Source organism: Podarcis filfolensis (assembly GCF_964270895.1).
Source record: "Podarcis filfolensis genome assembly, chromosome: 8".
Classification (NCBI taxonomy): domain Eukaryota; kingdom Metazoa; phylum Chordata; class Lepidosauria; order Squamata; family Lacertidae; genus Podarcis; species Podarcis filfolensis.
In genome coordinates this window covers 35,767,425-35,791,331 of record NC_139611.1, presented here as the reverse complement: position 1 = coordinate 35,791,331, position 23,907 = coordinate 35,767,425, and the positions used below count along the sequence as shown (strand labels likewise).

The 23,907-nt window shown below is 41.2% G+C and overlaps 1 protein-coding gene and 2 long non-coding RNA genes across 3 annotated transcripts in view; all 3 read right to left on the bottom strand.

Annotated features, from left to right (window-relative positions):
- Positions 1 to 1,799: 1,799 nt before the first annotated feature.
- The window catches only part of LOC310768283, a 65,749-nt gene continuing 43,641 nt past the window's right edge, over positions 1,800 to 23,907 (bottom strand). The window contains exon 2 of the long non-coding RNA XR_014551261.1: positions 1,800 to 2,591. This is a non-coding gene — a long non-coding RNA (uncharacterized lncRNA). The remainder of the gene's footprint in view (positions 2,592 to 23,907) is intronic.
- On the bottom strand, positions 4,480 to 22,291 carry MLYCD (malonyl-CoA decarboxylase). Its single transcript, XM_083626062.1, has 5 exons — positions 21,526 to 22,291; positions 12,933 to 13,045; positions 12,614 to 12,770; positions 11,268 to 11,417; positions 4,480 to 5,915 (listed from the first exon to the last, which is right to left on the bottom strand). Exons 1-5 carry the CDS (start codon positions 22,123 to 22,125, stop codon positions 5,382 to 5,384), a joined length of 1,554 nt encoding a protein of 517 aa, XP_083482188.1. The 5' UTR covers positions 22,126 to 22,291; the 3' UTR covers positions 4,480 to 5,381.
- LOC310768267 lies at positions 6,685 to 10,770 on the bottom strand. The gene is made up of 2 exons (XR_014551242.1): positions 9,156 to 10,770; positions 6,685 to 8,098 (listed from the first exon to the last, which is right to left on the bottom strand). It is a non-coding gene; the product is annotated as an uncharacterized lncRNA (long non-coding RNA).

The following is a 23,907-nucleotide window of genomic DNA, read 5'->3' as shown; positions in this document are numbered from 1 at the left end:
GTTAGTTAACAATCAACGGATATCTCAGTGGTAAAGTAAATGCTTTGTCTGTAGAAAGCTCAAACTTTGATCCTGGTATCTCCAAATTTTATAAAGGATATCAGGTATCCAGTGTAGAGAAGGCCGTTCTCTGTGATTTTGAAGAATCTCAGGTGTGGGGAACTTCTGGTCCTCCAGATGTTGCTGAACTACAACTCCCAACATCCCTGGCTATTGGCCAGGCTTGCTGGGGCAGATGTAAGTTGTATTTCATCAACACCTGGTTCTCCACATAAGTACACGCACAGTGAGAGGTTCATTTGATACATGGTTCATCCCCCCCCCATTGCCTTTGAATATGAGAATTGAAACAATGATAGGTAAGGAATTTGGTGTTGCATAATTCTATAAGTGGGTCCAGAGAATGGACTTACATTATTAAAACTAAGCAGGTTTCAGGTAGGTCAGTTCTTGGATAGAAGACTATGTCAGTCAAATAATTACAGATTTAGTTTGCATTCATGTTGGAGAAAACGTAGCTGAGAACTTTGGCTTGTAAAGCCTATAATTTCATTTGAAGCTCAATAGATTTTTTAAAAACCTTTTCAAATACAAGTATTGATCTTGTAAAAATCCATCTATTTGCAGCCTGAGCACTTTGTAACGTATCAAAAAGCTGTAAAGCAACTGTTAAACTGAGCTTTAAAGACAAGGAATTTACCTCCATGGCTATTATATAGCATACTTAACACTGGAAGCAGATATTCTACGCCAGGGTGGGGGAAGCTGTGCCCCTCAAGATGCTGCTGGACTTCCAAGTCCCATCAGCCTCAGCCAGTATGACCAATGGTCAGAAATTTCTGCCCTCCAGATGTTGCTGCACTAGTTTTTCCACTTTGGTTTCACTTACAACGAAGGGTGGGTTATAAACATTTTAAATGAATAAATTCAACCACCAGACAATCTCTACACATGTAGACAACCCAGCAGGAACACAGCAACCTGCATTTTACAAAGTTTGCAAGGAATTTAATTCAGCAACCATCCACTGCAAAGACATATTTAATAGGGCCCAGAGAGAGTATGTTGATTTTGTCAAGTAACTATTCTACAACAGTGAAGTGCAATGAAGCAGCTCCATTGGTGATTACAAGGACAGTAGGAAGCAAGATCTAAAGGCTCGGCAGGGGTCATTTACGGTAGCTGTTACCCACTGCAAATATTTTAACCAAAAGAATCATGATATCGAAGGGAACAGATACACATGCTGGCTAAGTAGCTATTCCTACCCCTGTCCATTGATGAAGGAATTACATGAAGGAATTACACTGTTGTGCTCTCTTGATAATAGTTTGTGACAGAAAAATGAAAAGAAAGTTATCTGCGGCCCCCTTCCTTCAAATGATTCGTACTGTAGTATTGTTTACCACTTATTTCCTTTTGTCAAAAAGGCAACTATATTGAGGCTCTACAATTTTATTCAAGTCAAGAGGCAGGCATTCAGACAACTAAGTTCTTTAACTGGTCAACAGCCCTAAGTATTAGAAGCTTCAGATCTTCCATTGCTTCTGATCAAGGAGTTTAAAAACAAGTCCACTCTTCCTTTGTTGGTGTGTCCTGAGATTTGCATATTAAGTGAGTATATAGAATTGGCAAAATTAACCTCAATTATAAGATACCAATCAAATCAAAAGTTAAGAATGGAGTGGAAGTATTTCAAAGATTATATGTCAAAATATTGTTCTAAAAACGACATGCTAATAGGCTTAGAATAAAAAATGTACACAATAACAAAACCAATAAAGATGGAAAAATCAGAATTTAACAAAAATAATTTATTATAGAATTCAAGGGAAAAAGGTATAAAGAAATATAAAGAAGTTGAATTGCTGTGGAGGGAAGTAGAGGGTGGGTGGTGGGTTTTATAATTAAGTGTAAAATTATGTAGCTGTTGTAATTTACATATTATATTTTATGTGAGGGAATCATTGGGAATTTTGGTTATTATGTATATATGTTAAGTTTCAATAAAGATCTTTGAATACTAAAAAAAAAGGAGTTTAAAAACAAGGATGGGGGAGGGAGAGCTACAGTTCTGTTCCAAAACTTTGCATTATTTTCTTTTTATCCAGTGGCTGAGAGACAAGACTTTTAGGTGCTGACAAAGTGCTATGTTGGCACTTAAATACTGTCTTCTGGCATAGCCTTCAAGATTACTCTCCAAGTTGAGCAAAGGGACTCACTTAATTTCCCTTTAACAATTCTCCCCAGATACACTTTCATTCTCCATCAGGAGCTGCTGGTAAGGTTTTTAACTGGTATCTGGATAGTTTCTTTTGATTTGTTGATGGAATGCTGCATGCCTGCTAGCTATGTGACATAGCTCTGGATTGCAATTATGTACTTTTGGAGGAAAAGAAAGATGGTTTATAGCAAAGGTTCCCTGCCACTATCAGGCCAGATGATGGGTAAAACTGACTTTGTGCTATGGGTGATATATACAGAATGCAAACTCTTTGAGTGAGCCAGCATGGTGTAGTGGTGGACTCGTAATCTGGTGAACCGGGTTCACTTCCCTGCTCCTCCACATGCAGCTGCTGGTTGACCTTGGGCTAGTCACACTTCTCTGAAGTCTCTCAGCCTCACTCACCTCACAGAGTGTTTGTTGTGGGGGAGGAAGGGAAAGGAAATTATTAGATGCTTTTAGAGTCCTTAAGGGGAGTGAAAGGCGGGATATCAAGTCCAAACTCCTCCTCCTCTTCTTCTTATCGTTCCATTGAGATGCTCACTAGAAGGTTCTTAAGAGCAGCTGTTTTTATCAACACACACAAGAATGAGGCATCTGACCTAGAATATATACCAATATCCAACTCAATTCTCCAAGTGTGGATTGTTATGCAACCAAAATGCCATTATCCATGCATAGGAGGTAGGCGTCAGAAGACTTGGGGAAGCGCAAGGTTCAAAGAAGGACAAAAAATATTTAAGGAAAAGGAACAAAAAAGATTTAAGGGGAGGAGCCTACAAAATACATCAGTTAATCCTGAACATTCTCAGTAGGCATGTCATGATGACTTAATTGAAGTGGTGAATAGAAAGAGCAGGGAGACAAGCAGAATAGAAAAGAGCAGCACTCCACAAGGAGACTTTTCCTCCCAGGTTGTATTTGTATTCTCTTAGAGCAGGGGGCTAAAACGTTCCCAATCAACACGGTCAGTGATCAGAGACGGTGGGAGTTGCCATCTGAAGGGCCACAGGTTAGCCACTTGCCTTGGAGATTCATTCAACAGGCATTTATCTATTGTGGCATGTCAATGATAATGGATGTTAAGGTCAAACTGCTCAGAGACTGGAAGACCTCATTGGCCTTCTCCCCAAATAAAGCAAAGGGGCATAAAGGGGTTGAAACTGTTATCAGCGACAAGCAGCAACTGGCCCAAGTTGAAGTTCTGGTGTGATTGCCGAAAATAACTTGGGGGGGGGGGAGTTTGCCCAAGGTGTTGCAACTAGATGAGCCTTGGGGATCGCCACCAGCTTTATGAACATGTGTGTCCTGTGGTTTGGACCTAGAACTCACTAGTGGGGTAAAATCAGTCTGAACAGCTTTTTGTCACTAAGAACTAAGAACATACTAACTACTCAAAGTCAATTTCAACAAGAGAACAATGAACAAAAAGTGCAGACCAGAAAGCGAGAAAGCACACCTAGCAAAGAAGAGAAGGATCTGTGCATATATGCATAAAGCCATGGCAACTACCGTTTAATGAACTATGAGTTTTGTGTGTCCGCCCCTCCCCCAACATCAAACTATAACATTTTTCTCCAAAGTCTGGTTTGCTTCATAGCTATTCTTGCCTCATTCTTTCATAGCCTGGCAAGTGTTTGGTGTGGCTAGCAAACCATAGTTAAGGGTGTTGTTTTCATTCACAGCACCAAGCTTGGGTTAAAACAAACTGTGAGCCAACAATAAAACTTGGCTTCAGATGATCAAACTAAACATGGTTTAAAAAGCCATAGTTCAATACACAGTAAGCTCAGCATTATGTGTAAACCAGGCCTTTGTGCGTCTAAAGTGAGTGAGAAGGCAGTGCCTTGAAAAGTGAAGGTAAGGGTGACTGCCCAGAACTGAGGAAAGTGCACACCTAAGCACAAGGCATGTGTGCACCGTTAAAAAGACTGCAGTAAAGCAAGGGTGTCTGAGGCCTGGATGTCATGGGAAATATGGAGGCCCAGCATGACCTGAAAAATCATTCAGATGAGGCAGAATTTCAGAAGCTGGTTTGTATGTCAGCTAAATCAAAGGCCACACATTTCGAAATATAACATGCCCATTTTAAAATGAAAGCTTCATGTTCTGAGACGCAGATTCCAGGCTCTCCCTTTCTCCATCACCTTCATGTCTTCTAAACTGCAGGGTAGCGAGGATCCGTACAACAGAATCAACTTCTGTTAAAGACTTAGCTAAAGTAGCTGCACCACATAAAAAACAGAGAGGGCCTGTTTTCATGGCAAAATCTTATTTTAATGTAGAACATTTCAGATTAATAAATAAATAATTCTGCAAGTTAAAAAATATCATTTATATTCAAAACAAGTCTGTAAACGTCATAAAACACATTACAACTTACTTTTCTCTCTTCGATATTCGAACTCTTGATTTCACTTCTGAAATCATAACTAGTTACTGCAAAGCTGCAGACACTTCATTCCATATACTTGTTATCTGGAGAGCACTTGAGTAGATGAGCCAAAATACACAAACAAACAAACACCCACCCACACCAAGGTGTTTCCACGCTCCGACCTAGCAAAGCTATAACTCAAGTGGTGGCATTCTGTGCCATGCCAACATGGTTGGCCTGATCAAAGAGTTTAGCATAGAACAGAAGGGAAGGGTGTGTAAAACAAACATCTTATTGGAGTAGTGCTATGAGATGCTGTTTTGTTTGTGCACTTGGACAAAAAGTCTTTCCTTACTTGTCCCTTTTATCTAGTAACTCTGGTATTGATCTCCCTCTCCCTTTAATGTGTCAGAGCACTCAGGTGTTCAGCGACTCTTTTGAAGATGTGGATTAAACAAGGCTATTGATTTGGTGAGCAAGGCGAGGGACAACACACAGTTCATAGGAGTCACCACTGGCTTGCCATTTCACTAAGTATAGTTTACCCAGCTCTTTCAGTTTGCAGGAAGTATCATCCAGAACATAAATGTGCTCTTCCTCTCTGGCAAAGCATGTCAATGCAACAAGAATGGCCTGGCAGTTCAATACTGAATCCTTGATGAGATTAGGGACAGTGTCTGCTGGTTTTATCAGCAACATTCCCTCTTTTTATATACAAACACCACATGACTCTCATTTAATTAAACAGGCATTTGTTGTTTTTTAAGCTGCCTCATTTATTTAAAGTTTGCTGTTCTGCTGAAACTGAGTTACTAAGGATAGAACCTGCTCTGAGGCTTTAATCTGTTTAGTTCCAAGATATGCAGCACTGTTACTCATAGTGTCCTCCAAAAAATAGCGATAGTTGACCATCATTCCGCAAGAGGCAGTGATGCCACGGGGGCTTGTGTCGGCCATCCAGTTCAAACGCCATAACACTGCACCGTTCTGAAGATGGAAGTTTGCCACAGGGTTAAGGGCATAGCCACGGTGCTTCTCTCCATACAGATACCAGGCACACAGTCTCATAAGCGGCTGCTGTAAAGCTCGGACCAGTCTTTCCGACCTCACCCATTCATTGTTTGCTAAGAGGCGCTTTAGAATTTCAACAGCAGGATCTCCTGTGATCTCAGATATTTCTTGATATTCAGGATCTGTGAAAGGATCACATCTGCCTGCCTCCTTTGACTGTGAAGAAAGAAGGCCCAGGAACCATTTGGTGAATCCCGGAATGGGAGACAGAGTAGAGAAGGCTTTGATCTGAGGAAATTCCACCTGCAGTTTTTCAGTTTATAAAGAAAAGCAATCTATTATTATTATTATTATTATTATTATTATTATTATTATTATCTCAGTAGGATAATAGCAAGAACACATACTATGTTTTCCCAGAAACTGGCCAAATCAATTCTTAGAATCAGCAAAGGAAACAGACCAGATCACCTTCATAAATGAACAGAATGGGACCTTAAGTCAAGAGCATGCTGGTTATGTGAGTTTAATATCCTTTTAGAACCATTTCAGAACACAGTTGGAAAACATACCTACCAAGGTGGGAAAACATTTAAGATACAAATCCCTCATCTCTCATTTCTGTCTAATGAAATAAATATCCTCTGCCCAACATATCAAGTTCTCAAGATCCCAAGACTGAGGTAGTAAATTAAGCTCCCAGCAGGGTAGTTTCCATACTATAAAGGCTTGATCAGCCATTCTCTAACAACTATTAGATGCCGCTCCAAGTATGTGAGATAAGCAACCACTTCTCTTGAAAAACTCAGATGATGCCAAACTGCTTGGTGAACAAAAATATTTATCTTATCCACAGTTTAAATCTGTTTAGCAACAGGACAGCAACAACAGTACACCCCCAAACACACCATCCTCTGCAGAGAAAGAATGTCTCCATTCATCAGACTAAGATTAACTGTGGGGAATTCAGAGTAGCAGTCACCCTGGAAAGGAATTTTCAATTTGAGGGAACTGCAGCAATATGCCTCCCTCTCCTCTGTCTATCTCACACAAAATAAGAGTTAAATAAACAAACTCTGAGTTTAACATATACCAAGTGACTGGTAGCTAGAGGTATGAGTTAAGAGACTTGAAGCCATCTTTTAGAATAAAGAGTCTGGACAAGGAAGTAAGGCATTCTTATTTCCATAACAACAAAGCTTGTAGCTAAAAATTCAGGTGCCCCTAACCTGAACAGAGTATTTATTTGAATAGCATAGTCCACATGGGTGAAATGGGAAAGCTCTGGATCAACTGTACAATTCTATGATTCTATTACTGTAAGAGCACTGTTGGGTCAGACCAGTTCAGCATTTTGCCTCCACAGTGGCTATAGGAAACCCACAAGCAGGATGTAAGTGCAACAGCACTCTCCTGTATGTAGAACTTGATGTATTTTTTAATAGCATTTCTTTTGTTTACAAACAAAAAAAGAGTAAACCTCAGCATAATTTATTAAGGCAGAGTCTATTTAGAATGGGGGGAGGGATAAGAAAACCAATCATGTGCTTCTTTTATTTTAAGAAATAAGAAGACAAATTGGCAAAACGACCCAGTTTTTGTAGTATCTCATATCTGATGAATGGCTGAGTTTAGAAGCTTATCTTATGTGGCCAGTTCCTGAAGAAAATAATAAATAGATGCAGTAAAGCATGGCCATTTATGCTGCTGCTAAATTGATGTGCTACTTTCCAGGGTTGCTAGTAGAGATCCGTTAATGTTTATTTCCTTGTCAGAAACCCACACACCATTAAGAAGTAGATGCTGGGTTTATTTTGTTGCTGCTTCTGTAGAAGGTTGCAGATTCCTTTCTATTATCAGTGACTCATCTAAAACAACACTGAACTGCATTAGCTAAGGCAAGGGGAAAAAGAAAGCAATGCCACCATCTTTATCCTGACTATAACAGATTAAAGTAGTCCTTGCCAACAGCCTCACCAGACAGAATAACTCCTCCTTAAAATAAGCTTGGTTTGTTGGTCCTATCTTGCACATTGCAAAGATTTAACACATATAGTCTTATGACACGCTTACAGCCTAAAATTTATTGCAGCATAAGCTTTTATCCGATAGAACCCACTTTATCAGATGCATTGCAAAGTTTTAAAGCTAATTCCTACTGATGCCTGGGAAAGGAAACAGAAATCAAAATCTGTGGCCTGCTGTCACACAAAAAAATATTTACTAGAATGACTGCACGCTCCCAATCCTGGGCACTGTTTGTGATCTAGTAGCATGACATGTTAATAGGTGATGTTTGCAGCTACCTTTATGAAGAGTGGCAGCTGAGATGCAGTTTCTGAAGCTACAGTGGCATTTACAGACAGAAATGTCACACTGGGTTAAAGTGAAGGCAAACATGGATAAAGGACTGAATAATTTTTACTGGAGAATGGCCTGGTTTTTAAAAAAGTGCAGCATCTTAGGTAACCCTGTTCCTTTTGCAACTTACCGTATTTTTCGCTCGATAACACGCACCTGACCATAACACGCACATCGTTTTTAGAGGAGGAAAACAAGGGAAAAAACATTCTGAATGAAACAGTGGATGTATCATTTTTGTGCTTCATGCTGTGGCCACAGACATGTGATCTGATGGTGAATTTGGGGTGACCCAATGCAAAAATCCTGAGAATCCCTGTGGATCCATGCTTTGTAACCACGTTTTTGCACCATTGCAGCCCCAGGCAACAGTGGGTGTGTGATTTGGGGGGGGGGGCAGGCTGTAGCCATGGACATGCTATGTGCTCTGATGGTGAATTTGGGGTGACCCAATGCAAAGATCCTGAGGATCCATGTTTTGTAACCACGTTTTTGCACCATTGCAGCCCCAGGCAACAGTGGGTGCGTGATTTGGGGGGGGGCAGGCTGTAGCCATGGACATGCTATGTGATCTGATGGTGAATTTGGGGTGACCCAATGCAAAGATCCTGAGGATCCATGTGGATCCATGCTTTTTAACCACATTTTAAGTGGGGAAGGAAGGAAAAATACAGAATGGACAAGGAGCACGAGAGGGGTGTGCAGAGAAGCAGCTGGCTAAGAATGCAGGAGAGGGGTATAACGGGAGGGAGGAAAGGAAGGCAAAAGTTTTCCCTCACCTACCCACCCAAGCCAGCCAGCTCTCTCTCTCTCTCTCTCTCTCTCTCTCTCTCTCTCTCTCTCTCCCTCCTGCATGTTTTCAGCAGCACCGGAGCACAGAGACGACACTCTGCTTTCCCCTCTGCTTGCCTGGAGGGGAGGGGCTTTCCCTGCTCTTTGTTCCGTTTGAGCAAACACAGCAAGGAAACAGAGGTGGGTGGGCAGTAAGACCCTGAGGCAGAATGCAGGAAAGCAGCCACTTCCTCTTTTCAGGTTTCCCTTCTCCGAGACGCGCGATTTGATTTTTGCCTGATTTTTTTTGCCATTTGGCTCCAGGGACCACACATTCGCTCAATAACACGCACAGACATTTCCCCTTCCTTTTTAGGAGAAAAAATCTGCGTGTTATAGAGGGAAAAATACGGTAGATAGATGCCCATTGTGGTTAACCTGGGGCACATCAAAGGCTGCAGGAAAATGATTAAATATTTCATATTGATCATATATCTAGAGACTGTTTGCGTGCTGCAAATTAACCACAAGAAGCTGTGTGCAAAGGAACAAGTTTCCTTTTTCTGTACTTACCTTTCCTCAAGCTTTCTACAAAAGAACTTGACTAGCGAGTTTTCTTTTTTCTAACATTACATTTTCAAAAAACTTAGGCTGTGGTTTTGTGTAAAGTGTTAAACTTTCAAGTTACATTGATTATTTTCTGCTATCTAAGGAAGCTTGGTGTGGGTTTCCTGCCATATACATACATATGCAGATATCAAATAAAGGGATGAGCTGCCTTAAGAAACAAGAGTAACTGAAGAAGGTCAAAAGTCCCCATTCCTTGGTAAGACACTTGTCCCTTGCTTAGCTCTTACTGAGCTAAAGTAATATCTGTCTATTTGCTGATGCTAAGAGAGCTCTACACAGTTTTACACTACTTTGTCAGAGTCCCTGCCCAAATACAAAAAATAATTTAGAAAAGAGTTTTGCTGTCATTTGTTTTACACACAATTCTATTTGCACTCATGTCCTTTTAGTGACAGAACTGCCCCAGCTATTCTTGTTTCTCCTCTTAAACTAACCCACAGTTACTGAAGTTCACAAACATCTCAGGGTTCAAATGGTTAAAATTTCCACCACTCCAGTTCAAACTTCAAAGTATGTCACTTCACATTCTGACACAGCCATGATGGCAATAATTTAACATGCTCTTTTTCTTGGGAAATTAAAAGTTACAGAAGCTTGAAATTAAGTGATTTGGAATTAATCAAATAGATGAGAGAAAACAAAGCAAATAATGATATATCTTATTTTCCCTGCATTGTTTATTCCCCAAAGGATATTTCACATCCAGCCATGAGAAATGTATTACAACACATTAGTATCTATGGGAATGAACCCCAGCAAATGGAGCAGTACCAAGTAATTTAGTTTGGTATTTAAATGAGTAGGCTGCACTCTTAAGACAAATTCCGAAGCATCTGCCTTAAACTAAGTTTAAAGCATACAGTGCTCACACAAATAACCCGTGGACTTTAACCCAAGTGAACAATCCCAAACCCACTAGGAGTGGTAATTTCCAGAAACCTAAGTTAACAGATGAGGTGGAAGTATTATAGTAAGATTTTCACATTCATTAGATATGACATAAATGATTCTTTGTGACAGGACACCTTGGTAGCAAATTAACAAACGTTACTTTATCATAATAAAAATGTTTTCCAGGAGATGATCTTCACAATCCTACCATGTTGGGGCTCTTTCAGAATGCCTCATTTCACACACTTGATGAAGGGAAAGTCACACTCTGGCTCTTCCAATATGTGAATTTGACCTAAGCAGTTTCTGAACACAGGAATCTCATTATCAGGAAGTCTGGAAAAGTAGGGTGAACACTACACACTGCTAATTTGGGGCATACTTTTAAGTTTCCTTGCGAATTTCCAACAGGGTTCTTTGAGGAGGTGGGCATGGTTTACTCCCAAACAGCCTGGTGGGCCAAACTCTTAAGGTCCAGTGGCTTGTGGTCCCTGGCTTGCATTCCAGAGTGGTCGAGCACATGATTTGCATGCAAGGTTCAATCCCTGGTATTTTTAGGTGAGGCTGCAAAGGATTTCTTCCTGGAACCTTAGAACATTGCTGCTATTCTATGCAGATAATACTGAGCGAGGTGGATCAATGATTTGACTCTGCATAAGGAAGTTTCCTGTGTTCCTATACACTGCATTTCAAGTACAAGTGCACCAGAAGAAATGAAGATAGTCACACGTCATGTTACATTTGCTTCATGTTACGTTCTTTCAGGTTACGTCCCGCGGTGACCCAGAAGTACCAGAAAGGGTTACTTTTGGGTTTCACCGCTCGCGCATGCACACAAGCGCCAAATCGCGCCGCGCATCTGTGCAGATATGGTCTTCAGGTTGCGCTCTTTTCATGTTGCGAATGGGCCTCCAGAACGGATCCCGTTCGCGACCAGAGGTACCACTGTAAATACAAATTAGATTCTAGTGCTATTAACAAATGGCAATTTTTCACACGTACCTGCAGTTCCTTAACAACTCGCTTGATGAGGTACGTCCCCAGCTCCACACCCTGCAGGCCCTGCTGAGTCAAACTGATTGAATAGAAAATTGCAGTGGTGATTTTGCTCAGATCCTCAACTTCTAAGGGGGGAATCTCCTTCACTATGGCCTAGAGAAAAATTAACCATAAGTAACATTAGTAACTGCAATCACCATCAAAATTCAACAATTTCACATTCTATAACCCACTGAATCCTACATAAGCCAAAATCCTGTGACCCAGAAGACTTGCTTTGCATACTCAGCTGTCATGTTGAGAGTTTAACAAGCAGCTCATGGTGCAGCATTAGGGCTTGATAATAGGAAAACACAAGATGTCAGTGCTCAACTCGGCATGTGCAAGCCCTTCTGTTTACCCAAAGAAAGTCTCAGGACAGTGACCAAAGTTTACTTAAGTCTCCTATTTTCATCAACAGAGTGTAATATTGCTGTGAAGTATGAGCAGTAGCCTAATGCCTAATACTTTACAGGGCTAAAATGACAACTTTTCAATTCTCTGCTACACTGGCTGAATTTGAACATCACACCAAACCACTGCTTGCACTAAGCATAGTTCAGAGCTGCTTGTTTGTTTGTGTTTTGCTACTACTCAGCCCTCTCAACCTCAGAGCAACAACCTCAACTATGGTTTGTCAATTCAGACTTCATACACTGTTCTGAAACCCAACAGGACAAAGAGAAGTATATAAAATGCTTTAACAAATAAACCTTAATTCAAATCAGTTTGCAAATCTACATTAAGCTTGCTTTTGTAATTCTGTTCAGACGATCTGGACACCACATGTAACTATGAATCTTCCTTAATTCTAGTTATTATCTCTATGGACAGTTCCAAGAAATTTCACAAGAAAATCTTACTTCTAAAGATGACATGCATAAAAGCACTTGCTGCTCTGTTTGACGACTTTCAAAAATATTAGTAAACAAAGGAATAAGAGACATCTAAGAAACAGTATTAAGACAGGCTAATCACTTCCTTAGTCATCAATAGAGAGCAACAACTCACTCTAGGCGACTAAGCATGGAAGCTGCATGAACAATTATTATTAATTATATATTTTTCTTCTTCTTTACCACAAATGATTAACAGAGGTTAATATAGACAAATGAGCTACTTAACATGCTCACAAAAGCATGTTGAAATGTTATATTAAGACATTTGTTTCAATCACAAGTTTTCACTTAGATTATGTTTAGGTACTTTATTTCCAAGGATCTGCTTGGAAGTGTTCCATAGCCACATGCTCAAGGCCTGATGATTAATGTGCAACAAAATTTTTCACAAATTAAGTCGAGCAACTTTACCTGGATGCTGCTAGATATCTCGTCTGTAAGTGCAACATGCAGAACAACCAACGGCTCGCCAGGTATTGCACAGTGGGCAAAGTAATAGCACCTTCTGTAAGATCCAACACGGCGTTTCATGTCCATCCAGTTTCTAACAGGATGTACAGCTTCACTACTGGGGGAAAAAATAACAATTACATTTTAACACAGAGAGATGACACTCACAAAGGTCTGCTCTCTCCCTTATATTTATTTTGTCACGCAACCTTGAATCTGCATGTGTACATGACTTCCTGAACTTTTAAAAAAGAAGACACCAGCAATTCTTGGCACTTACTCACTAATCTTTTGAAGAATCTCACAAGGCGACTGCCATGTAACTCGCTCTAAATTTAGGAATCCTGTGGAAAACCATTCTGACAGCATGTTCTTTAACACTCCATTCATTTCCTAAAAATAAGAGGGAGGGAAAACCATTTGATCAATTTAGCAGTAGAAGCAGCATAACAACATAGTTTCATGTAAGAGGATTGCTTACAGCACTAAACTATTGGCATCTATTCAAAATGAAACCCCCACTGAGTTCAATGAGATTTGCTCCCAGGTAAATGCCTACAGGACTAGAGTCTTAGTCTTCTATTATATTCAATATAAATTACAATGACTAGTCTTCACTCAAATAAGTATTATTTCATTATTATGTTGAAGCATTTCTATGCAGAAAAGAGATCAGTAAAGTCACACATCAATATTTTTAAAATCCAACAACAATAACCAACAGATTTTTAAAGTAACAGATTAAAGAGGGCCAAAGCTCAAGATTTAAGAACAGAGAGGTCTTTGCCTGGTGCCTGAAATTGTGGGTGCCATGCAAGCTTTGCTGGAAGCTGGAGGGCGGTTCCCTAAATTGAGTGTTATAATTGAGCAGGTCCTTTCTCTGGTCACTACCCACCTCACTTCAGATGACAGGAACACTGCTTGCATGTTTTGGCAATCATTTTTTTCCAACTGAATTAAATTGAATGGTCTTTTACAGCCTACTCTATATATACTTCCTGGAGAATTCTGGCAGAAGGATATGATAGAAGAAATATAATTAAAAGTGATGCATTCATCAGCTTATGTGTTAACTTTAGATAACAGCCTTTCCAAAAACAGAAAAAGGAGGCAAGGAGTTATATTTTTTTTAAAAAAAAACATTTTTGTTTATGTATGTATAAATAAAGCAAGAAGCTATGTTTGATCCCTGCAGTAGTATTTCTCAAGTGCAGCTTAGGTAACCTGTCTGCTAGCCCATCCTAGCCAATGGCCGATAATGAGCTCTGCTGTACTGTTTAAGGCCAATGCATGGAGGATCAGGCAAAACTATGCCTCCTACTGCCACACATTTGTGGACTAGGAGGTTGTTGGAAAGGAGATGAAGATACCCTGCAGCTGTGGCCCTGTTCACACTGATGAAATCATGTCAAACTGTGAGGGACCTTGGCAGACATCCTTGCAAGTCCTCTGGCGCAGTAAGATGTTTTTCAACTGGTGTGCAGAATGTAAACTGAATAAAACATTTAAAAACCCATACAAAAGTGTCTGTTTATAGAAATAAAGGCACCCACCAATGAACAGTGTAGTAAGTGACAGCTGCCACAAGTTATCACCCCCTGCAATGTCAGTTGGAGCATCATTGCTCCAAAGGGACATCAGCTGCTGAGGGTTTAGCATCAAGGCAACTCAACCTCTTGGGAAGCATAGTAAAAAAAGCTCTCCTGCCTGTCTTGGTACTTGAATTTGCTGCAATTTATGGCTAGACTCAGAATGACCTTGGGAGCATTTTCTAGTGCAGTCAGTTACTGGCTTTCCAAAGAATCCCCTAGAGTTTCATTCCCAACACTGCATTGTTGTATGAAGTATATGCTTAAAAACAAGTTTACTGGGGATGGGGTGGGGGGACAGACTAAGTAATTTTAAAATAAACACAAAATAGTAGAGACTGACCTGAGGCTTGTAATGAATAGAGAACAGCTAACAATCCTTCTTGAAATATTTTACAGCTAGCAATTCCTTCTTTTTGGAATGGTAATATTGCTATAATACAGAGCAAATGCTTAACATTCTCTGAAACCATGTATGAGGGTGTATTTGTTAAGTGTCTGCAAATTGTTGAAGGGGGTAATCCATAAAAATACTGTTTAGATTACTCTGCCACAGACCTCAGTTTAAGCAAATAAATATAGTGGGGCATTTTACAGAAAATAACAATTCAACCAGCAGGAGACATTAGGGTGATGAGGTAGTTTGCCGCTACAAAATACTCAGGACATCCTCACCTACCTGATGATTTATTGAAAAATGCACAGCACAGTTTCATGAACTGAGATCTCAGAACAATCTCAGCAAACCACAGACATCTGCCATAATGCTCTTACAAGAATAAAAAATGAAGTACTTAAAGGAATACATCAGAGAGTTTTCACTTGACCAAGGTAATTACTTCCAAAACCCCAAAATGAAAGCTTTTCTATCAAAAACAACAGATTATCCTTTTATACACTATATTCGCTACTGGATTAGTATACTAGCTCTGAGTAGTATACACCATAGACATACTTCATTCTACAGTAATCCATCGATGGCATTAAGTTAAATTAATTATTGTCTCCCGAAAGACACCAGAGCAGCAAAAGTCAATCTTATATCCTAGCTCTAAACGCTTCATTCACAGATACACACATTTTGTTTAAACTTAAATTAACTACTCTGTTCCACATTAAGACAGATACAGTGGTACCTCGGGTTAAGAAGTTAATTTGTTCTGGAGGTCCGTTCTTAACCTGAAACTGTTCTTAACCTGAGGTACCACTTTAGCTAATGGGGCCTCCCGCTGCAGCCGTGCCGTCGCCATGCGATTTCTGTTCTCATCCTGAAGCAAAGTTCTTAGCCCGAGGTGCTACTTCCGGGTTAGCGGAGTCTGTAACCTGAAGCGTTTGTAACCTGAGGTACCACTGTACTTCCTTTAATTATGTCTATTAACTCTCTCTTTTCAGAATTGGCAATATCAAGTTTGGTGCTTTCCTTTCTGTATGCAAATTATGTTCTGAGTGTCATAAATATCAAATAAATTTAACATCACAGTCCCAATGCTGGTGCCCTCAGAATCCTATCAGAGCATCCACCAAGCTTTTTAATTACATCCAGGCCAAATTACAAATTATAATGGCAACAGTCAAATTTCTGCTTCATTTCCCTCCCCCTCCCCCAAATTGTTTGCTTTGCCCTCCTACCATTCTGATTGGCCAGAAGACTTGAAAAAGAGGAGAGATAATAGTTATATCTGTTGGGGGTAGTCAGTTAGAACTGTTCTTTCTCCTAATTGGCTGCCATCAGCAAAGAAAACAGTTCCAATCGGAAGCTACCAGAAACAGGACACATTGATGCCAAAGAGAAGAAGTACAATGTAGCAGCTGTGCCTCAGTGCAAGGCAGATAGCTAAAGGGGGAAAGGAAGAGCATCTAGGAGCAAGAGAGTCCATGTATGCATAGCTGACTGTGGAGAAAGAAACAGATGAGAAAGGATAAGTTGGTTGGCAAAGGGAGAATTTGCTTTTTGTAAAACAGCTGTTTTGTCTGGGAAAGGGAGAGAAAGAAATGCATTATGTGAGATGGGTGTATTGCATGGGAGAGAGAAGCCACATCAGTCACTTTGTGAGGGAGCCCACTATGCTCTCTCATAATTCCAAATGTGCCCACAAGCTCAAAAGGCCTGTGGATTCCTATTCTATTCCAACAGAAGTGTTCTCTTTGCCTTGCAATGGAAAAGTTAAAGCAACAACCCCCAAAATATTCCACAGAAAGAAGAAAAGCTTCAGCAGCATGTCTGCTGTAGACAAAACAAACTCATGATGATCAGGAAGAACCTGTTACAGTTCTGAGTCTACTAACTCCAAATCAGGAAGAGAAACTGAAAAACCTAATGCCTCCAGAATTAACATTCTTGTCCTTCGCAAGAAGTCTAGCTCAGATGGCAAGACGTGAATCCAGATAGAATTTCTACAGCATCACATATGAGGCAGAAAATTATTGTTCTTTCCAAAAACCTAAGAAACATATTTAACGAGTATGGTCAATGCATTTCTTATATAAGCTCATTATTAGGGAAGAAAGTCTGAAATACTTTTTGCTTTATGCTGCTTCTACTTCCTAATACACAATTTAATATTTTCTGGGTTACCTAATCCTGGACCAACGAAAGTGATTCTTGCGCAGTCATATGCAGACAGTCTTCTGCATATGAGGGTCATGTTTCTAATGTGCGACAATATAATATCATTTGCCAACTCCTAAAACCAAGCACAAGGAAGCTTCATTAGAACAAAAGGGTAGTCCTCCTTCCCAATTTAGGCTGGGGCTGATGGGGTAATGGAGAAACAATCAGTTGTGAACCATTGACTTAATGCATAAAAATTAAAGTAGTTCCTCTAACTTCCATTAAGAAAAACTCAGAATATTGTAATGCAGGTTGGCATTAATTTGAGTTACTTGGAGTTAACTACCTTTTCTCTAAATTAAAGTTGGAAGACTACTAGTGAAGTTGCAGTTGTGGATCTGGATGTTCCTGTGGTAAAGGGAGATAATAGCAGCAGAACTGAGAGTACATGCAAACTTCTATATTTGGTGCAGGGCTGCTTGCTTGTGTTATATTTCTGTATTTTGGATCTACTAGTGGCAATATGGTCTCCATGTTTTGTGCTGCTTTAAAATGTTGATTTTTATTGTAGTTTCTGTGTTTGCTTCTGATGTTTTTATTATGTAAACCACTCTGTGATTTATTTGAAATATCGAACAGTATATAAATCACCTAAATAAATAAATAATTGTCAGCTTCTATAATGGATATGTAATAGCACAGAAGGGTTGCCATGATGCATGTAAACTTAAATGAGCAATTTATAAAATCAGAATTTCAAGCTGTTAGCTCCTTGCAAAGGGCACTTTGAAAGTTATTGTCCTCATTGAAATATATATAACAGCAAAATTTCCTTTTGACTGTTTGCCTTATTTAAATATTGAGCTAGAATTTCTACAATCCCTGTTTCACTTGCAAAGGTCTGACTGCTTAGTCAGATACTGGTGTCAAGACCATTTTTAGAAACAATATTATTGCGCTGTCCACATGGTTTACTATTGTTTTGACTACAGAGATGTGTAAAACTTTATAGGCGATGAGACTTAAAGAGGAGCTCTGGGGCACATCATGCCTTGAAAGAAAAGCAAAATCTCCTTGGCGCTTAAAAATAGATGGTCTTCCATGCTACCAAAGGACATTTTTTATACTCTCAGGGAAATTCTTTTTACCATAAAATGTACAGTTGAACTTTTGCTGGTAGATATGCCTGAATAGAAGCGCTGTACCTAGGTCACAAGAATCTATCATCTTCCACAAATTCAGCAGGAAGACATTTACTGTTTCTTAGCAACTAGTCACTAAGGAGTAGAGTCATTTTCTCTGGGCCATTGCTCTTGATCCTGGTGACTGTTTAACCTTAGAATACTATCCTTGAATACAAATCTATCCATATTTTGAGGGATGTGCATTCTCTCTCCACTATTCATTGTTCACATAATGCAACGTTCAACATTTCTACTTATATGCTCCGAGCTATAGGAACAGGCTACAGTTCTACTGCTGCCGAGGACAATTTGTTCATCATGAGTAGTAGGGCTCCAATGACCTCAGCCTCGGTCACACTAGCAAGACCAGCAGGATGAGGACTACAAATCATGTCTAAAAACATATAATTCAGTCATATTCCAACAGCACTTGTATCTTGATGACCAAACAATCTTATTTATGACTGCAATATACTCAGTCATGCATTGGATAGAAGTAGTGCCATTAAGGGTGAGAATAAATAAATGCTGTGAATGTGTGGAAACTATTGCTGGTGATGGCCTCATCCTACAAGATGCTGTAGCAGCTCCTGGGATTATGTATGAAAATTCCAGAACTCACAATAGGCCACCTCAGCAGTCACTGACTCTACTACACCAGTATTTGGTGCCCTGCCCTGGCTGCAGCATACTAATGCAGCACAAGAGGACTCACTTGATCAGTGCTTGGGCATGTAAGAAGCTCAACAAGATATGTTAAAACGCCATTTGATGGCTCAAAAGCAGGATCTTCAACAAGGATTAACTGTTCTCCTGACACATGTGGCAGAACTGCTACTCTACAGGAAGCTATTTAGACTGAAGTTACTAAAGCAGGTTTATAGGATAAGGCTTCTGGAGCTTCCAATTTGTAGTGCTGAATTAACCAGATATAAAACCCCATATAACTAGAGCACAGTGTGTCATTTTAAAATGACGTTTTGGGAACATTCTGTTTGCTCCTGCTAAACTGCATCTATGTGGATGGGGGAAAATATTTAACCGCTGATGCTTCCATCTTTTAGTAAGGCTACTAGTTAGCTGAGAGGCGCTGCAGCCAAAAAATATAGGTCCAGGAAAAGGGTACCAATTTCTGGGCAGAAGCAGCAAGCTTCTAGAAAGCAGCAGAATCTGTACAATAATGGAACTAAACAGTAGTGTTATTCAATGTCTCTGTCCAGGGGGCTGGGGATCAGCATTCGCTGCCAGCCTACCACTGCCAAAGGACACTGCTGGAACAAACCAATGAAGAAGGATGAAGGACTTGCGTTCTGACCATTATTCCTACACTCTGAACTAGATATGTAATACTTGTAATTATAAACAGCTTGTTTCTTACAAGTATGAGCTGTACAATATGCAGCAGAATCTTAAAAAATATAGACACTGGTCCAGGTGTATGAAGTGGCATGTATAAAAAGTATTATGAAAACATTTTTTCTCAACAGACTCTCTGGTCAAACTTCTTAAAATCTAGAGTATATGTCATGTATCTTGCCTAACATCAAGGCTAGTGCAGAAATAGTTGAACTGCACCTCTTGCGTTTCATTCAGCATTCGTTGCTAAGGCCAAACATATTATTAGCACATCATGTGCTGATCTGAAGCAGCTGAAAACAGAACCCTGGCACTGATACACAAACTTTGCCCTAGTAAGCGTGTCTGCCAGTGCTGTACATGAGTATCAGACATTTTACACACATAACTATGTGACCATTCCACACACACCCTCCCACGTATTGCATGAATGAACCTGCCCCCATTTACCCCATCTCACCCTGGTCTAACATCCCATACATATAAGGAACAAATATGTGTCAAATTTTCACTCTCCTGAATTTTTAAAAAACTTTTCCCTATATGTTGGGAAGGGAACTTCTGTGGCAGGGAGCCTGCTGTACTCATGTAGTCTCCCCACAAGATTTTGAACCCTGATCTTCGGTGCAGGAGTAGGCATTGAGGTAGGACTGAAGAGTTTGGAAAGTGTGAAATAGAACATAGTTTATATTTTGTGGTAGGATAAGTTGTAGTAATAGTCCTCTTCAGGTGTTGAAACCTTATGGGATGAAGGGGACAGTGGGGATGAGCCTTTTGACCCTGATGCTGGCTTCATCAACTTTGACATTTTGGGAAGGGAACTTCTGTCACGGGGAGCCTTCTCTTCACTACCAGCATTTATCTGCATCTATAGAATGCCCCATCAGATCTAGTTAAAAACAACAACACCTAAGCAGAATAAAATGCAATCACATCATGGATTCTAAACTTCACTCAAATGGAGAGCAAAGACTCCCAGGGCAATGAAGTAAAGACTGGGTCAGATCAAACTGGTAGGCTTCATGACATTTCCAAAGCTTGTCAGGCTGTTCACTCTTCCTGCAGGCCTCACTTCCATACTTTTAACAGCAGCCTGCCTCAAAGGGAAACCAGGCGATGTTCTTGGCATGAAGTTCCAGGAAGGTCATCACCTGCTTAATTTCAGTGTATCAAATTGCAGCAGCACAGAAATAGAGCTATAAAAAACTGGGGAAAGTGCAATCTAGAAAGATATGCATATTTGGACTACACTGAGTCTTCAGTCAGAGGAAAAACTGACTGGAGATGTAAGCTGTCAAGAACGCCTCCCTTTGCACCATTGATTTCTTCACCTCCTACCTCAAAGTTATGCTGTTCAACTGAATACTGTTTTTACCTCTACAGCACTAAAATTTGGGGTTGCCCAAAAAGACTGACTTAAAGTAGCACAGATGAGACAGAGTCCTTCACACAATTTATCATTAACTTATGGCTTTGACACAAGATTATGTCAATGGCTTCTGGTTGAGATGACTTTTAAAAATTAAGACAGCCTTATCAACCTCACAGGGCTGTTGTATACATTCGCCACCCCAATAGCTTAAAGTTCTTTGGCTTATAATAAACAAGTTTATGAAGCAATTTAAATAAAAATAAGACACATATTCAAAAATAATACAACCCCCAAAGTTAAAACACTGAAGAACTATGGGTGCAAGAATATAAAACAGTGATATATGCCATTTAAATAATAATAATTACGATAAACGTCAATGAATTTCTGCCTGCAAGGCTGTTTTTAAAGGAGAAGAGTTGGAGCTGCGGAGGATGTTTACCTTTCCCATTACCGTACATGCAAACAAACCTCACTTCAGACCACATATTACTGATATATGTGTGTTGCTGTTGTTTTAAATAAAAATAGCTTTAACTTAATCCGTTTAAAATTAATACTGGGAGGCGCCTTGAGTCTTGCACTGGGAGAAAGGCGGGATGTAAATAAAGCAATTAATGAATACATTGTAAGCCGCTTACGAGATTTGTAACAGTAGGCGGTACGAAATATGGGCTGCAACCAACTATGCCTTATTCAAGAGTAGACACACTGAAATTAATAGACACGGCGAAATTGCGTCCCTGAGTTTTCCACTGGTCTCCTCTGAGTTACACACACATATCTGAATGTAAGGAAAGAGAAACCCTCCCGGGGCTCACCCTGACATGCGGCCCTTCGGCCTCCCTGGCAGCCAGGGCTTCGAGCAGGTCCCTGCGGAGCTCCACCAGGAAGCGGAGGCCGCCCTCCTGCCGGCCGAGGTGCTGGAAGAGGCCCCGGTAGCGCGGCGTGAGGTAGTGGCGGAGCCGGTCCTCGGCCTGCAGGAGGGCGCCGGGTTCGTGCTCCCCTTTCTCCCCAGCCGCCTCCTGTTGTTGCTGCTGCTGCTGTTGCTGCTGCAGCAGCCGGGCCACTTTCCCGCTCACTTCGGCCACCCGGCCGTGCTCGACGCCGAAGTCGCGGGCCAGGCGGCTCAGCAGCTCGGCCCTCGGCCTGCCGCTCTCCAGGGCGCGGTAGTAGCGCATGAACTCCGCGCTGCGCTGCTCCAGGGCGGCCCCGGCTGGCGCCGCCACTTTCTCCCGGGTCTCGTAAGGCGGCAGCGGCGGGACCGCGCGGCTCAGAGCTTCTTCCATGGCCGTCGGGCCTGGGAAGGCTGCGGTTGCCATGGCGACGGCGCTAGGCCGCGGCCTGCCGGAAGAGCGGAGAACGAGGTGGCGGAACAGCTGGTGCTGCGCCGATGCCACGCACGGCCCCGCGCGGCGCATTATAAAGCCCAGCGAACCTTTTCCCTCGTTTGTCGGAATCCCAAATTCGGTATACACTCGGGCGAGTCAATGGGGCGGGAGGCCTTCCTCTTAGCACTCTCAGGGGGCGGAAGAAAAACAAAGAAGGGGATTGGACCACTGCGGTCGCCATGTCTTTTTGCGGCCAATAGCAACAGACTAGGGGCGGAGGAAACATGTAAGCCGTCCTGAGTGTGGCGGAACTTGCCTCAGCAAGGAGGTCTCTGCCATGTTGAGAGTGGCAAGGGTGGGGCGGGGGTGTGGAACCGCCTACTTCTATCCCTAGCCCTCAACTTCAAAAAGAATATAGATCTAGAAAATTCAAGACAGTATTCTGAAAGTACAAAAGACGTTTTCCCAATTTAGTGCCTCCCTAGGAAATTTGAAAAGCAGCTCCTATATTCCGAAACTACAGAACAGACTTTCCCAATCAAGTGCCTTCCTAGGAAATTTGGACACAAGCTCCTATCAGCCCCAGCTGTTATATAAAAGAAAGATCAGCAACTCTGTTCAAGAAGACCCCGTGTGCAGCAACTGTGGAAATAAAGATGAAGTCCATTCCAAGAGGACATTAGGTAAGGAACTGAAAATGAAACTGCAAAGAGGATGTCATCACACAGACAACTGGATCTGGCTGTGGAGCAGCATCACTAAGAATGAACAAAGCTGATTCTGAGCGAGGGCAATGCTTCCTCAATAGGCTTGACCTGAACTAGCTTTGAAATTTATCAAAGACTTTTTCATTTGCAGAAAAGGAGTTAGAAATGTCATGACAGAAGGTTGTAAAACTATGCATGGCATGGAGAAAGTGGCTAGAGAATATTTTTTTCTCCCTTTCACTTGACACCAGGGCATCCAAATAAAACACTTCTTCATGCAGCATGTAAGTAAACTATGGAATTTGCTGCCATCAAGAGATTGTGATGGTCACCACCTTGTATGGCATTAAAATAATATTACCTTCATGGAAGATAAGGCTATCAGTGGCTACTAGCCATGATGGCTGTGCTAGAGCCTCCAAAGTCAGGTGCAGTAATGTTCCTGAATATCAGTTCCTAGAAAATGCAGGAAGCAAGAATTCTCAGGTCCTGCTTGCAGGTTTCCCACGGACAGGTTCGTGCAGAGGGGAGGGGACATCTGGGCACACTTGACCTCGGCCTCGGAAGGCTAAGCCAATTGGCTGTTTTTTCTTCTTCCTTTAGTTTATAACTTTGGCCACTGTGAGAACAAGCAATGGTGGTCTGGGATGTTCTTCTGGGGGCTTCCATCTGACAGACTTAGGCACTGTGTTCTCCTGATCTCCAGCAATCAGCTCAGGACCCTGAACTTGGCCTGGCTCTTTGAATTGGTGCTGGATTTATGGGCCATGACAGGTTTACAGCAAACACTTGAGGAGGGCTATTATCAGATGGTAATGAGCAGCTTACAGAAAGATATAAGCTCCTAGACACTTCCTGCCCTTAGGTTCACAATCTAAGAAGATAAGAGGCAAGGAATGAGAGGTAGGAGGGGAAAGCAATCTCAAGCACATGTTCTTAAATCTGTAGCCAATGTCAGTGGTGAGTCTGGCGGTCCTGCCCTTAAGAATATAAGAAGAGGCATGCTGGATCAGGACATTGGCCCATTGAGTTCAGCATCCCCACAGTGGCCAACGAGATGTCTATGGGAAACCCAAAGCAGGACCTGAACACAACAACTCTACGCACCTGTGATTCCCAGCAATTGGCATTCACCGCCTCTGACTGTGGAGGTAGAACATAATGA